At 50.3% G+C, this 15506-nt stretch overlaps 1 protein-coding gene across 1 annotated transcript in view; it reads right to left on the bottom strand.

The window, feature by feature from the left end:
• The window catches only part of LOC132384773 (low-density lipoprotein receptor-related protein 1-like), a 337602-nt gene that overhangs the window by 37137 nt on the left and 284959 nt on the right, over positions 1-15506 (bottom strand). The window contains 13 exon segments of the mRNA XM_059956253.1: positions 199-318; positions 710-826; positions 3634-3727; positions 4696-4844; positions 5608-5796; positions 6663-6868; positions 7665-7852; positions 9699-9818; positions 11361-11446; positions 11761-11944; positions 12355-12542; positions 13903-14043; positions 14389-14511. Of these exon segments, the coding sequence (XP_059812236.1) occupies positions 199-318; positions 710-826; positions 3634-3727; positions 4696-4844; positions 5608-5796; positions 6663-6868; positions 7665-7852; positions 9699-9818; positions 11361-11446; positions 11761-11944; positions 12355-12542; positions 13903-14043; positions 14389-14511 (1905 nt within the window).

Genomic DNA, 15506 nt, shown 5'->3' on the forward strand with positions numbered 1-15506 from the left:
TGTTCTATAACAAAGCTTTGTCTGTACCTCAGTCCATGAGACAATAAACTGATTTATCAGCACCTATCTGGCATTTCTTTATCTACACCCTGCATGAGAAAGGTCTCACTTGTAGCTACCTCACTGAATAAAACAGCATGGAATATGGTTTGTGAGGCTCCCTTACCCCCAGCATGCCCTGGACAAAGAGATACTCACGGCAGTCTCTCTCGTCCTCGCCGTCCCCGCAGTTGTCCTGGCCATTGCAGCGGAAGATGGCGGGGATGCAGCGGTTGGCAGTGGAGCACTTGAACTGGCTGGGCAGGCAAACGTGGATCTCTAGGGAAAGAGGAGCAGAGGAGGCTGCAGTGGTACTCTAGAGCTGGAACCTCCACCTTGCACTCACACACACATTCACATACAATCACAGAAACCTCGGCTTGCACATGCACTCTGTTACGCATGTGCATTCTCTCACTTGCTCAGTCACGAACTCTCTCATGAACCCAAATGTCTTGCACAAACTCTTGCACTTGAACACACACATGGCCTGAGAATGCACATGCATAAACGTACTCGCACGTGAACCTGTGCAAACACATGGGCACAGTTCTGTACAGACTGACTGCATGTATGTGGGTGTGTCTGTGTATGCACACACACTTGCGTACAGATATGAGTGCATGCGTACACACACATACATGCATGTATTACAGGCGCTGGAACTCACCACAGTTGGCCTCATCAGAGCTGTCCTGACAGTCATTGTCACCGTCACAGATGAAGGCTGGGTTGGTGCAGTGACCGGTACCACATTGAAACTGTCCAGGTCGGCACTTGAACTCAGCTGTTTGGGGAGCAGAAAAAGCAAAGCTTATCCCGTCTGCAGATGGGGTGGTGGGAGGGAGCTTCACTCTGTAAAGTGCAGCGTTAAGGCATCCTGGATTTTCACAATTTTTAACTGGAAAGTCGGGGCCAGCAGAACTACCACCCCACTGGAGGTGGGAGTTGAGGATATAGACCCCCTCCCTGTCACTCCAGGAGCCAGCTGGACTCATCTCCTGGAATGGTATGGACTTCCTGCAGGAAACTCAGTGCATATCTCCCATCCCTGAGGACGAAGGGATAATTGAACCTGCGGAGAGAACCCCTGCTGCTATTCACGTCAAGGTGTGCTAAGGTAAGCTTCATGTCAGGACTACACCTGGCCTCAGCACCAGTACCTTTCACAGAGTGGAGCCCCCCCTTCACCCTACAATCCTCAGAAAGAGCAAGAACATTCTTTGCCCTACAGCTTGAATGGTGCCAGAGCAGCCTTGTGATCCCATACCCTTCAAAGGAGTGACACTGCATGTTGCCTTGGTGTCCCTCAACAGGTCATCCAGGAAGATCCTAAGCTGACAGTTACCATTCCTGGTCACAGCCCTTCCTCTTCTGCCTGAGGATGGCATGCAGCGACCTTTCCAGCCTTGGCATGCTCTTCCAGCATAGGGAGGCTAGTTTAGGCCTATGCTTTACACACTCAGAGGTCAAAATAAATTACCGTATCTCCTCGAAAGACATCAATGGGGAACTATCGGGAGGGGAGAGGATGTCCATTGTCTCATGATCAGAAGAAACCTCTGCCACCCATCACTAAACATGGGAGTCCACACCTTCTTCCCCGTGTACCAGCAAACGGCAGTTCACCCATCCCACAATGTGTAGTGGGTAATGTAACCTCACCTGCCCACTCCACCACTGTCTCAGTCCAAACTCTAAGAACAGCTGTAGAGGGGCTGTCTCCCAAAATATCTGGGGAACCAAGGTTCAAAAAGGCTGGCATGATGGAAACATCCCTCCCCTCAGGAGCCAGGCAGGATTCTGATGACTCGAGTTCTAGGGACTTACATGGAGCCAGATCCTGAGAGAAGGAAGGCTGGTCTTTGCTTCATTGCCCTTTCCTGTTACTCATACCTCTAAGGAGGCACTAACCACTAAGTTTTAGGCAGAGGGTTCCAGGCTGTCTCAGCTGCCACATCATGGGCAATGTCAACTGCAACCGTAGAAGCATCGTCCCGCACAATGTCATTGGAGCTTTCCCCTTCTGCACCCACCACAGGAGGATTACCAGGGTTGATGGCTATCCTCCAGAGAGGGTGCTGCCCCCTCCAATGGTTTCCACGTCTGCACACTCCTCCCTGCTGGAAAAAAAGACTCTTTCTGTTCAGGCCAGAGGAGCATGCTGACGTAGAGACCACAAGTGCGCCGGCAGCCTTGGTTTCCATCACCCTATTCACCAGCCCCCCAACCCATCCGTGCATCCAGGGGTCTGCCTTCCGAAGCGTTTACTCTTTTTCCTCACATTCCTGCTCGTGGAGTCTGCTCCACATCCCTCCCATGCGCACGTTACACCTAACCTCAGGTTCCCCCACCTGAACCTCAGAGAGGTGGGGTGATAAGAACAAGCGGGGACAGCATTGCCAGAGGTGGAATCCTTGGGCTGGGATTTAGGACAGTCCCTCCAAAAGTGCCCCACCTCTCTACACGCATGGTACAGTGGCACTCATAACTCCAGTACATCTGGTAGTTTTCCCCTTTGTACTGGACGGTACATCAACCCTCAATGTCCTCCTGCTGTGCCAGCTGCATTAACTACTGGTGCCAGAGAGAGAATGCAGAGGGTGCTTCTCTTGAATTTATACCTGATGGTGGTGATGGAGAAGAAGGACCTCATTGGAAATAAAGAGCTTGACATGCCCGAGGACAATCCGGGGTGGAGGGAGATTCACTCTGTCTCTGACCCTGGGAGTGAGTGATGGGACAGTGTGGAGGGAGATTCACTCTGTGTCTGATTCTGGGAGTGTGTGATGGGACAGTGTGGAGGGAGATTCACTCTGTGTCTGATTCTGGGAGTGTGTGATGGGACAGTGTGGAGGGAGATTCACTCTGTGTCTGACCCTGGGAGTGTGTGATGGGACAGTGTGGAGGGAGATTCACTCTGTGTCTGACCCTGGGAGTGAGTGATGAGAGTGTGGAGGGAAATTCACTCTGTGTCTGACCCTGGGAGTGTGTGATGGGACGGTGTGGAGGGAGATTCACTCTGTGTCTGACCCTGGGAGTGAGTGATGGGACGGTGTGGAGGGAGATTCACTCTATGTCTGACCATGGGAGTGTGTGATGGGACGGTGTGGAGGGAGATTCACTCTGTGTCTGACCCTGGGAGTGAGTGATGGGACGGTGTGGAGGGAGATTCACTCTATGTCTGACCCTGGGAGTGTGTGATGGGACAGTGTGGAGGGAGATTCACTCTGTGTCTGACCCTGGGAGTGAGTGATGAGAGTGTGGAGGGAAATTCACTCTGTGTCTGACCCTGGGAGTGTGTGATGGGACAGTGTGGAGGGAGATTCACTCTGTGTCAGTCCCTGGGAGTGTGTGATGGGACAGTGTGGAGGGAAATTCACTCTATGTCTGACCATGGGAGTGTGTGATGGGACAGTGTGGAGGGAGATTCAGTCTGTGTCTGACTCTGGGAGAGTGTGATGGGACAGTGTGGAAGGAGATTCACCCTGTGTCTAAACTCAGAAGTGTATGATGGGACAGTGCAGAGGGAACTTCACCCCGTGCCTAAACCCAGGAATATGTTATGAGATGGCTTTCCACGTCAATACTCACGGCAATCTTCTGGCTCATCTGAGCGATCGCCGCAGTCATCCTCTGTGTCACATTTCCACCAGAAAGGAATACACTTGTCGTTCTTGCACACAAACTGTAGAGGCACAATGACCAAGATTCCAGTCTAAGCCAGTCACATTTGCCGGTTTTAGGCCCACATTCCTCTAAATCCACAGACCCCTTGCTTAATGGCATTGTTCCGTAATATAAAAAAAGGTTGAAAATCCCTCAACCATTTCCTCTGGCAGCTCATACCACAGAAGGACCACCATCTGAGAGAAAAAGTTGCATCTCAGATTCCTATTAAATCTTTCCTCTCTCACCTTAAACCCATGGTTCTTCTGGTTCTTTGGGGAAAAAGACTGCATCCAATCTACAATCCTCATGATTTTATTAACTTCTCTAAGGTCATCTATCAGTCACTCAAACTCAAATAAATAAAATGCCAACCTGCCTAACCTCGCTCTGTAACTCAGTCCCCCAAGTTTTGCAACATCCTTGTAAATCTTCCTCTGCACTCCTTCCAGCTGAATAGCATCTTTCCTGTCGTATTGTGACCATACTGAACACAATACTCCAAATATGGTTCCACATAGGTCTGAGGAAGTAAGGTCCCCACCAAACTAACCTTATTTGTCCACATTTGTCCCATATCCCTCTAAACCTTTCCTATCTGTGTACCTGTCCAAGTGTAGTTTAAATGTTATTAACATAACTGCCTCAACCATTTCCTCTGGCAGCTCTTCTCATGTACAGACCACCCTCTGGATAAAAAAGTTGTCCCTCAGGTTCCTATTAAATCTTTCCCCTCTCATCTTAAACCTGTGCCCTCTAGTTCTTGATTCACCAACCTTGGAAAAGGATGAGTGAATTCACTCTATCTATGCCCCATGCAAGGCAAAGAACAAATTCTGTGGGCTACTTTGCCTCACACAGAGCAGCGCTCCCTCCTCCCTCCTCACCACCCTTCCAGCAGTTCTCCCTCCTCACTATCCCCTTCCCACAGTGCTCCATTTTTACTGCCCCGCCGACAGCGCTCCCTTTTCACTGCCCCTCTCTCACCTGACTTGCGGTGCAGTTGGAGAGGCAGGTTTTGCCATCTGCAGCCAGGTAGAAATTGGTGGGACAGGCACACCGATATCCACCGCCTGGGGACAGCAGGCAGAGGTTGCTGCAGCCCCCGTTGTCTTTCCTGCAGGGGTGATTGGGAACTGTGGGGGGAAAGAGAGTGAGATATCAATATTGTGGTTTTCACTGACAGAAAGTGGGTGGGAGAGAAGGGTGAGAGAGATGCAGGAGGAGAGAGAGAGAGAGAGAGAGAGAGAGGGAGAGAAAGGGGGGAGAGGAGAGAGACAGAAAGAGTGACATGGGGAGGAGAGAAAGGGCGTGGAGAGCAGGGAGTGTACAGAGAAGAGTGGGCTGGAGTTGAGGATTGGGGAAAGTGGAGGGGGGGAGAGGGAGAAAAGTGGAAAAGAAGGAGTAGGAGGGACAGAGAGAAAACCTGTTTCTGTGCTATATGAATAATATCACAGCAGGGTTATTATTACAACTTCAGGCTGGGTCTGTTCCCCCTGAAGTGGAGTGGGGTAAGGAGTGACCTTGTGGTTTGGAAAACCACGAGAGGTGGAGATAAGGTGGCCAGTCACAGTCTTTTCCCCACAGTTGGGGAATCAAGAACTAGAGGGCACAGGTTTAAGGTGAGGAGAGAGACTTAATAAAAACATGAGGGGCAAACTCTTTATCCAGAAAATTATAGTATATGGAATGAGCTGCTGCAGGAAATGATTGAGGCAGGTACATTAACAACATTTAACAGGCACTTCGACAGGTACGCGGAAAGGAAAGTTTTAGAGGGATATGGGATAAATGGGACTGGCTTGGAGCATTTCGGTCACCGTGGACCAGTTTAGACCAAAATGAGGTCACAATGAATGGGGTCTCAGAGGCCAATGCTGAGGATGTAATCAGCAGTACCTTCAGGCTGTCTGTAGGGATGATAGATGTGAATGTCCATGGGACGGTGGAGTGTGCTGATCAAAAGTGTCTTGTTGCTCCCCGTGCTCTTGTGGGCGCGGTTGACAGACTTGGTCTCCCAGTCTGTCCAGTAGATGAAATCCTCGAAGAGGGTCAGGGCGAAGATGTGAGGGATGTCATGGTCCAGAACTGCCAATGAGAGAGGGAGAAGATGATTAGTGTATGCTTACTCTGGAAGGGTCCATCATTTCAAAGAATGTAGAACAGAACAGCACAGTACAGACCATTCAGTGCATGATGTTGTGCTGACATTAGCATAATTTAAAATCAATCTAACCCTTTCCTCCTATATAAACCTCCATTTTTCTCTCATCCATGTTCCTATCTAAGAAACAATTACATTTTCTTCCCAAGAATCTCCCTGACCTCCCCTCCAGCAGCACAGTGCTCCCTCCTTATCACCCCTTTTGTTTTCAGACAATTCACTTATTTCTATTTCCAGATACAAAAATGTCACACTTCAAATGGTTTGAGGAATCTAATTTTTACAACAAAAGAATACAACCCAGTAATGCAGGGAAAAATGTGGATCATTCAATTTAGACTCTAGAATGTGTACTCCTAAAAAAATCCTACCTACAACACATTAACATATTCCCTCCATGAAAAGGGAAAAAGGAAGTGTAAGCATTAAGTTAGGAACAAGCCCTTACATTTAAAATCAATTCAAAACTTCCACAAAAGAACCAAAAGATTCCTGTTTACTTCAAAGTATGTAAACTAATTCTAAAGTTTAGCTTTGCCAGTTATCTTTAGTCACTTCTGTCTGGACTTGCTCTCTTACCCTCTTTCTCTCTCTCATGTTCTCTCTCCCTCCTCTATCAGCTGCCTGAATCTCTGAACTCTGAAAGTTGTTCCCCACCCCACATTTCCCCTCCTTCAATCGCTCAAATCCACAAGCTCTGGTACTCCTTCCCTACACCTCCTCGCCCCTCTCCCTCCTCCTTCATCAATTGTCTCATATCCCTGAGCTCAAGAGGGAGATGACCACTCACCTATGTGTCTGTTGGCACCATCAAGGTCCGCAAACTGAATGTAGTCCTCACGTGCATCAGCCCAGTAGATTCGGTCATTGACGTAGTCGAGTGTGAGGCCGTTGGGCCAGGTGATCTTGGTATCCACCACCACGCTTCTGTTGGAGCCGTCCATGCCAATCCTGCCGATGTGCGGGTGGTCGCCCCAATCTGACCAGTACAGGTAGCTGAGTGGGGAGCAGAGACAGAAGAGAGGTGTGAGGGTTGAAGGTACAGCATGTGAATGTGGTCAGTGGGCGGGTTAAGGGAAACAGAGTGAGGAGAGAGTGGAGGCAGTGAGGTCCTGGTTGCAAAAGTGCGTGTGTGTGTGTTGTCACTGGTGAGGGATTGGGCAGGCGAGGGTGTGCTTTAAGGGGAAGAGAAGGGAAAGTAAAGACAGACTGGAAAAAAGGAGAATGGAATAGAGGGAGGCAAGGAGTGAAGAGAGGTAGATGTAACAGAGGATGCAAAGGGCAGAAGAACAGGAGAGGCAGGGAAGTAAGTGAGTGGGAGGGAAGAGAAAGCAAGGGAATATGAAATGGAGGAAGTGAAGGGAAAGGTAGGGATGGAAGTAAAGGGAAGAGAACTGGAGTGTTGGGGGAGAGAAGAAGCATGAGAGAAGGAGGGAAGAGAGGGTGAGAGAGTGCAAGGCTGGGGAGATAGGACACAGGAAGTGGTGAGGAAGGGAGAGGAGGGAGGCAGGGGAAATGGGGGGCAGAAGGAACAGGAGAGCGAGGGAATGGGTGAGAGCAGAAACAGTGGAGAGAGTGAATGAGGAGAGAGAGAATGGGGAGACGGAGTGGGTGAGAGAAGCACGAGAAGAGAGGGAACGGGGAGAGAGGGAAAGGGGAGACAGAGTGAGTTAGAGATGGAACAGGGAGAGAGGAATGTGGGAAAGAAGGAGCAGATGGAGAGAGGGAACAGTGCAAGTGGAAACAAGGGTATGTGAGAGAGATGGAGCAAGGAGAGGGAGAAGGAGCTCACCCATTTCTGACGTCAACAGCTAGAGCCCGAGGCTCCCTTAGCCCAGTGTTGACCAGCACAGAGCGGTAGGCTCCATTCAGTTTGGAGAGCTCAATGGTGTCCCTGCCCTTGTCGCACCAGTACAGGTTCTCACCCACCCAGTCCACAGCCAGTCCGTCTGGGTTACTGAGTCCCGTCCTGTGCAGCACCTGGAGGGGAGTCCGGGGGGGCGGGGGGGGAAAGAAGCATGCATAACAGGTTACCACACATCGCAGGCTTGCCTTAACGCACACAACAGAGACTCCGTGGATGGAACTGCTGAGAACCAGTTCGATCCTGACCGCTAATGCTCTGTGCACGCATCACTGTGTGTGTCAATATGTTTCAGTGTATTACTCTGTGTGTCACTGTATGTGTGTGTCTGTGTGCACGCGTGTGCATTACTCTGTGTGTGCATGTGTCTTATCCAAATCATTAGTGTGGTGGATTTGTTGATATTGTTGCGGGTAATTTTGGCTGCAGGCTGATATCAAGGTGTTGCTGAAGAGGGCTGTGAAATGGCAAATGGCGTTTAACAACCACCTTTCAATCAACATCAGTAAAATTAAAAGAGCTAATCATTGACTTCAGGAAAGGGAAGGGTGGTGGAGAGGGTCAGCAGCTTTATATCCCTGGGTGTTAACACCTTTGATGACCTGTCCTGGGCCTAGCACACAAGACACATTCACAAGGAGTTGTACCAGCATCTCTATTTTCACAGCAGGTTTAGGAGGCTCAGAATTTCACCAAACACTCTTCAAACTTCTACAGAAGTACTGTTGGAAGTGTCCTGACTGTTTGCATCACAGTCTGTTATGGCAATTCAAATACACAGGAATGCAATAATAGTGGACTTTGCCCAATATATTATGAGCACATCCCTTCCCACCATCAGCAGTGTCTACAGGAGGCAACATTCATCATCAAAGCCTAAAGTCCCACACCACCAGGTTCAGGAACAGCTACTTCCCTTCAACCATTCGGTTCCTGAACCAACCGGCACAACCCTGATCATCACCTCAGTACAGCAACAACGTGACCACTCTGCACTATGATGGACTTCAGGATTTTGTTTTTCTTTTTAATTGAGTTTTTTCTTGTAGAAATTGTGTCTAATTTATGTTTTTCTTGTGTATATTGTGTCTCTGATGGTACTGATTGATTAGGCTGATTTGGTAATTGAGGGGATTAGCCTATGAGAGAAATTGAGCTGCCTGGGTTTGTACTTGCTGGAAGTCAAAACAATGACAAAGAATCTTAGAGAATCAGAATCAAGTTTATTGTCGCTGACATATGTTGTGAATTTCTTTGTTTTTTTGTTTCATATAAGATTATTGGAGGGACAGGTAAGATAGAGGCAGGAAAGCTGTTTCCACTGGTGTGTGATACGAGAACGAGGGGACATAGCTTCAAGGTTAGGAGGAATAGATTTTGGATGGAGATAAGGAGAAACTGCTTTTCCCAGAGAGTAGTGAATCTGTGGAATTCTCTGCCAGAGAGGTAGGAGAGGCAACTTCATTAAATAAGACACAGTTAGGTAGATTTCTGTAGAGCAGGGGAATCAATGTTTGTGGGGAAAAGACAAGCAGATAGAGCTGAGTCCACAGCCAGATTAGCGGTGACCTTATTGAACGGCAGAACAAGCTTGACAGGCCAGATGGCCACCACTGCTCTTGTTTTTATTATGTACCACGTGCTGCAACAAGATTTTCATTGCACCTGCACATACGTGTACTTACGCCTGTAACAATTAATTCAACTTTGACCTTGGAGGTGGGTTGAGAATAGCAGATGGAGTTTAATCCGATACACATGGGATTCGAGTGAAATCTTGTCACAGGCTCATTAGAGGTCGACTAATTTTTTTGGGACCACTAATGAGGCTGCAAGACCACACTCTAATCCTTGACAACCTCCCTCGCTGTCCATGACACCACCAGTTTTGTGTCTGTCTTTACCCAGGGAGGTTGAGGGAAGGTATGGGACGGGGTGGGGAGAGGGACATCAGTCACTCACCTCCACATTGCTGCCATTCAGATGCATCCTGCGGATCATGCTGCCTTGTGTGGTGACATCCGTCCAGTACACGTGCTGCTCCCTGTAATTGAAGTCCAAAGCCACTGCGTTGTTGAGGCCCTAGGATAGACACACAAAATCAGCATTATGTGATCTGCAGAAGCAAAAGGAAAGGGGGAACAGGCGCCAAAGACCACTGTGGCTGGACCAACCACGTGGCTAAGTATACACGAGCTGGGCTTTTCAAACAAACCAGGGTTTCCTCTGGAGCTGCAAAGGCTAAGGGAAGAGTCACAGAACACTACAGCACAGAATCAGGCCTTCAGTTCGTCTAGTCCATGCCAGTCTGGTCCATTCCACCTGCACCTGGACCATAACGCCCATCAATCCAAACTTCACTTAAATGTTACAAATGAATCTGCATTCACCACTTCTGCTGGCAGCTCATTCCACACTCACCACCCTCTGAGTGAAGACATTCCTCCTCGTGTTTCACTTAAATATTTCACCTTTCACCCTTAATCTAAGATTGATGTATCCCTCATAATTTTGTATACAATACCTCTGTCAAATCTCCTCTCATTCTATGCTCCAGTGAATAAAAGTCTAAATCTATTTAACCTTTCCCTGTATCTCAAGAAGACCCTTGTAAATTTTCTCTGCACTCTTTTAAACTAAAGTTCTATCAGTTTATAAGTTAAAGAAAGTAATGATTTTATAAACCAAGAACAGAGGTAGTGGGGGCAGGCAGGGTAAGACAGAGTAGCCAGCTGGTATCTTTGTCCCCAGGGTTGAAACAACTAATACTAGAGGAAACAGTCTGGTCTGACCCAGCGATAGGGAGACGGGAACTGTGCACGGTGCTCCTGGTGTGGGTCTGACCCAGGGATAAGAAGATATGAACTGTGCACGGTGCTCCCGGTGTGGGTCTGACCCAGTGATATGAAGATATGAACTGTGCACGGTACTCCCGGTGTGGGTCTGACCCAGGGATAGGGAGACGGGAACTGTGCACGGTGCTCCCGGTGTGGGTCTGACCCAGGGATAAGAAGATATGAACTGTGCACGGTGCTCCCGGTGTGGGTCTGACCCAGCGATAAGAAGATATGAACTGTGCATGGTGCTCCCGGTGTGGGTCTGACCCAGGGATAGGGAGATGGGAATTGTGCACGGTGCTCCTGGTGTGGGTCTCACCCAGGGATAGGGAGACGGGAACTGTGCACGGTGCTCCCGGTGTGGGTACGACCCACGGATAGAGAGATGGGAACTGTGCACGGTGCTCCTGGTGTGGGTCTGACCCAGCGATAGGGAGACGGGAACTGTGCACAGTGCTTCTGGTGTGGGTCTGACCCAGCGATAGGAAGATATGAACTGTGCACGGTGCTCCCGGTGTGTGCCTGACCCAGGGATAGGGAGATGGGAACTGTGCACGGTGCTCCTGGTGAGGGTCTGACCCAGCGATAAGAAGATATGAACTGTGCACAGTGCTCCCGGTGTGGGTCTGACCCAGCGATAAGAAGATATGAACTGTGCATGGTGCTCCCGGTGTGGGTCTGACCCAGGGATAGGGAGATGGGAATTGTGCACGGTGCTCCTGGTGTGGGTCTGACCCAGGGATAGGGATAGAATCTGTGCGCAGGGCTGAGAAGGGAGCTGTCTCACCTGCTTAAGCAGAGAATAGTTTGAACCATCCAGGTTAAGCTTGCGTAAGTAATATCGATTTGCAAATATCAGGAAAGCTTCATTGGCTGCGGACAAGAAGAAAAACAGCACAACATAATAGTGCAACATTTTTTGTCCAGCCAGAGGGTGACACACGGCAACGGACAGAAGGAGAAAGAGGTGGGAAGGTGCTGGGAGAGTGATCACAGACCTCAAGGACCCAGGCAGCTGAAGAAGGAATAGGGAGAGAGAAAGGATAGAGAGAGGGGAGGGGGAGAGGGAGAGATGTAGAGGGGTGGGAGTGGAGAGAGAGGAAAACTGGGGGAGAGAGAATGGTGAGGGGAGGAAGGGAGAAAGGGAGAGAGCGAGAGGAATATATGGATGATTGCAAGGTTGTTACCTGAATTGGCCTTGCAACCAGTGGGGTCCAGGGTCTGCTGGGTGTACCCCTCTGCACAGGCACAACGGTAGCTACCATATGAGTTGATGCAATACTGGCTGCAGGGGTAAGTGGTGGAGCACTCATCCAGGTCCACGCAAGTTTTCCCGTCATCTTTCAGTCTGAACCCTGGCCGACACCTGCACTGGAAAGGCATCAAGGTCTATGTCAGCGCCAAGCATACACGTGCAGAAATAGGTGCGCACAGGTGCAATGGAAAGCACTTACTTGCAGTGATCATATGGTACTCCTTTCTCTGCACTTCATCCTCGCCACCCTTCTCCCACTCAGTGCTAGAGAGGCACCTCTTCCTCAGCTCCCATTCTTTCTCCTCATCATCCCACCTTCCTCCTCATTGCCCATAAATGGTGACCCTCCCAGGCCCCTTCCTCCTTAGCACCCCTCCAATGGCACACCCTCCTCCACAGCAGTCTTTGCTGTCCCCTCCTCACCCGTCATCCCCCCCATAAGTGGCGCTCCTTTCTCCTCGGTACTCCCCACCTCCCTCCTCAATGCCTGTACATAGCACCCTTTGTGCACCCCTCCTACACTTACTTTGAACCCAATCTTCAAGTCCTCGCACTCCTGGGAGCAGCCGCTCAATTCCCTGTTCAGACACTCATCAATGAAGCAGTTCAGTTCATCAGAGCCGTCACTGCAGTCATTGCTGCCATCACACAGGTAGGTCTCGTTGACGCAGATCCCGTTGTTGCATAGGAAGAACGACTCGTTGCATTTTTTCTCTGCAGGAAGAGGGCGGGATGGTGAGGCAACTGGTAACTGGTCCGAGGGAGCCACAGTCACAGCATAGCACAACATGAACACCAGCATACCATCTATTAACTGTCTATACTTCTCAGTAAAGCAGCCAGCAGAATCAAAGACCCCACCTACCCCAGACTTTCTGTCTTCACTCCCTCCCATTGCACAGAAAAAAACAAAAGCCTGAAAACACATACCACCAGGCCCAAGGACAACTTCACTGTTATCGGACCATTGAACGGTCCCCTAGAACAAAAAGATAGACTGTTGACCTCAAAACCTAACTCATTGTCTGTCTGTACTTTCTCTGTAACTGTGACACTTTATTCTGCATTCTGTTATTGCTTTACCTTGTTCTAACTCAAAGTACTGATGTGAAGAAATGTTCTGTGTGGATGGCATGTGAAGCAAATGTTTCATCATACGTTGGTACGTACATTTGACAGTAAGAAACCCATTTGCCAATTTCGCCACTTATCTGCATTACAAAATCAACAACACCTTTTATCTCCCCCTTCCAGTGGACAGTTAAAAAAAAATTGTAGAAGCTTTCAATGGTGCATCTATACAAATTGGTGAGGTCAATGGGGATATACCAAGTTTCCTTCAACTTACACAATTTTGCTGCTGATACACCTACTATACAGAAAAAAAAATTCTAGCCACCTATCCTATCTATGCCTCTTATAATAAGATATCCCTATTAAGGGAAGGGTGTGGAGGCTTTGGAGAGGGTGCAGAGGAGGTTCACCAGGATGCTGTCTGGATTAGAGGGCATGTGCTAGAAGGAGAGGGGGAAAAACTTGGGTTGTTTTTTTCTGGAGAGGTGGAGGCTAAGGGGAGATCTGATAGTTTATAAGATTATGAGAGGTGTAAATAAACATCCGGTATCTATTTCCCCAGAGTTGAAATGTGTAATACTAGAGGGCATGCATTAAAAGTGAGAGAAGTTAAGTTTAAAGGAGATGTTCAGGGTAAATTATTTTACAGAGAAAGGTGGCAACCTGGAATATGCTGCCAGGGATGGTGGTGGAGGCAGGTATGATAGAAGGGTTTAAGAGGCTGTTAGGCACTTAAATGACCAGGGAATGGAAGGATGTTAACATGATGTATACAGAAAGGATTTAGTTTAGTTAGATGTTTAATTACTTGTTTAATTAGTTCTCCACACACATGAAGAGCTGAAGCGTTTGTTCCCGTGTTCTTCTCTATTTCCCTCCACAGATGCTGCCTAACCCGCTGAGGTCCCCTAACAGAATATTTAACTTCTGCATCAGACAGTGAACAGAAAAACAAGGCTCACTGGGAAGGCTCCTGCACACAGAGGAACTTAACACGCACCAGAGCCTGTGCAATGTGGGTTCCTGGGCGCCTCATCTGACAGATCGTGGCAGTCGAATTCCCCATCGCACTCCCAGTGACTATTGATGAGGCACCGGCCGTTGGCACACCTGAACTCAGTGGGACCACAAGTCTGATACTCTGTAAAAGGAAGGAAGACTTCGCTCAGCTCAGCTTGCAAAGGAGAAACTTCCAGAGCTATGGGACCTGGGCAGGTGAAGTAGGAGAGGGAGAGATGTGGGGAGGTGTACAGGCACCAGAGAAAGGGAATGGCATCAGGTACAAAGGTGATCACGACAGGGAGGGTGTGTAAAATCCAGTGGAGGTCACAGAGGTGGGGGGGAGTGAAGGGGAGGGAGGAGGTCACAGAGATGAGGACGGGGTGAAGGGGAGGGAGGGAATCACAGAGATGGGGAGGAGTGTATTGGAGAGAGGGAGTCAGAGTCAGCGAGAGGAGTGGAGGCAAGAGGGATGGAAAAAACTCACCACACTCAGGAGACTCATCTGAGCCGTCGCCACAGTCATTGTCATGGTCACAGACAAAATGTTTGGGTATGCAGTGCCTGTTCTGACACATGAACTCTCCCTCATCACACGTGTCGTTGTAGACTGCCAGGAGAGAGTAAAAGCTAAAGCCCATCCTCATTCATTCCCAACACAACGCTGCACCCAGAGGGTGACACTCCCTCCACCCTACCCCTCCCACAACACGGCGCTCCCTCACCCTACCCCTCCCACAACACGATGCTCCCTCCTCACCGACCCTCCCTCCACCCTACCCCTCCCACACCATGGCGCTCCCTCCACCTTACCCCTCCCACACCATGGCGCTCCCTCCTCACTGCCCCTCCCACAGCACGACGCTCCCTCCTCACAGCCCCCCCTCCTCACTGTCCCTCCCACAGCACAGTGCTCCCTCCTCACTGCCCCTCCCACAGCACGATGCTCCCTCCTCACTGTCCCTCCCACGGCACAGCGCTCCCTCCTCACTGCCCCTCCCACAGCACGGCACTCCCTCCTCACCGCCCCTCCCACAGCAGGGCGCTCCCTCCTCACCGCCCCTCGCACAGCACGGCACTCCCTCCTCACCGCCCCTCCCTCCTCACCGCCCCTCGCACAGCACGCACTCCCTCCTCACCGCCCCTCCCACAGCACGACGCTCCCTCCTCACTGTCCCTCCCACAGCACAGCGCTCCCTCCTCACTGCCCCTCCCACACCACGGCGCTCCCTCCACTCTACCCCTCCCACAACACGACGCTCCCTCCTCACCGCCCCTCCCTCCACCCTACCCCTCCCACACCACGGCGCTCCCTCCACCCTACCCCTCCCACACCATGGCGCTCCCTCCACCCTACCCCTCCCACAACACGGCGCTCCCTCCTCACTGCCCCTCCCACAGCACGACGCTCCCTCCTCACCGCCCCCTCCTCACTGTCCCTCCCACAGCACAGCGCTCCCTCCTCACCTCCCCTCCCACAGCACGGCGCTCCCTCCTCACCGCCCCTCCCACAGCACGGCACTCCCTCCTCACCACCCCTCCCACAGCACGGCGCTCCCTCCTCACCGCCCCTCCCACAGCACAGCACTCCCTCCTCACTGACCC

The sequence above is a fragment of the Hypanus sabinus genome, chromosome X1, assembly GCF_030144855.1.
Source record: "Hypanus sabinus isolate sHypSab1 chromosome X1, sHypSab1.hap1, whole genome shotgun sequence".
NCBI lineage: Eukaryota > Metazoa > Chordata > Chondrichthyes > Myliobatiformes > Dasyatidae > Hypanus > Hypanus sabinus.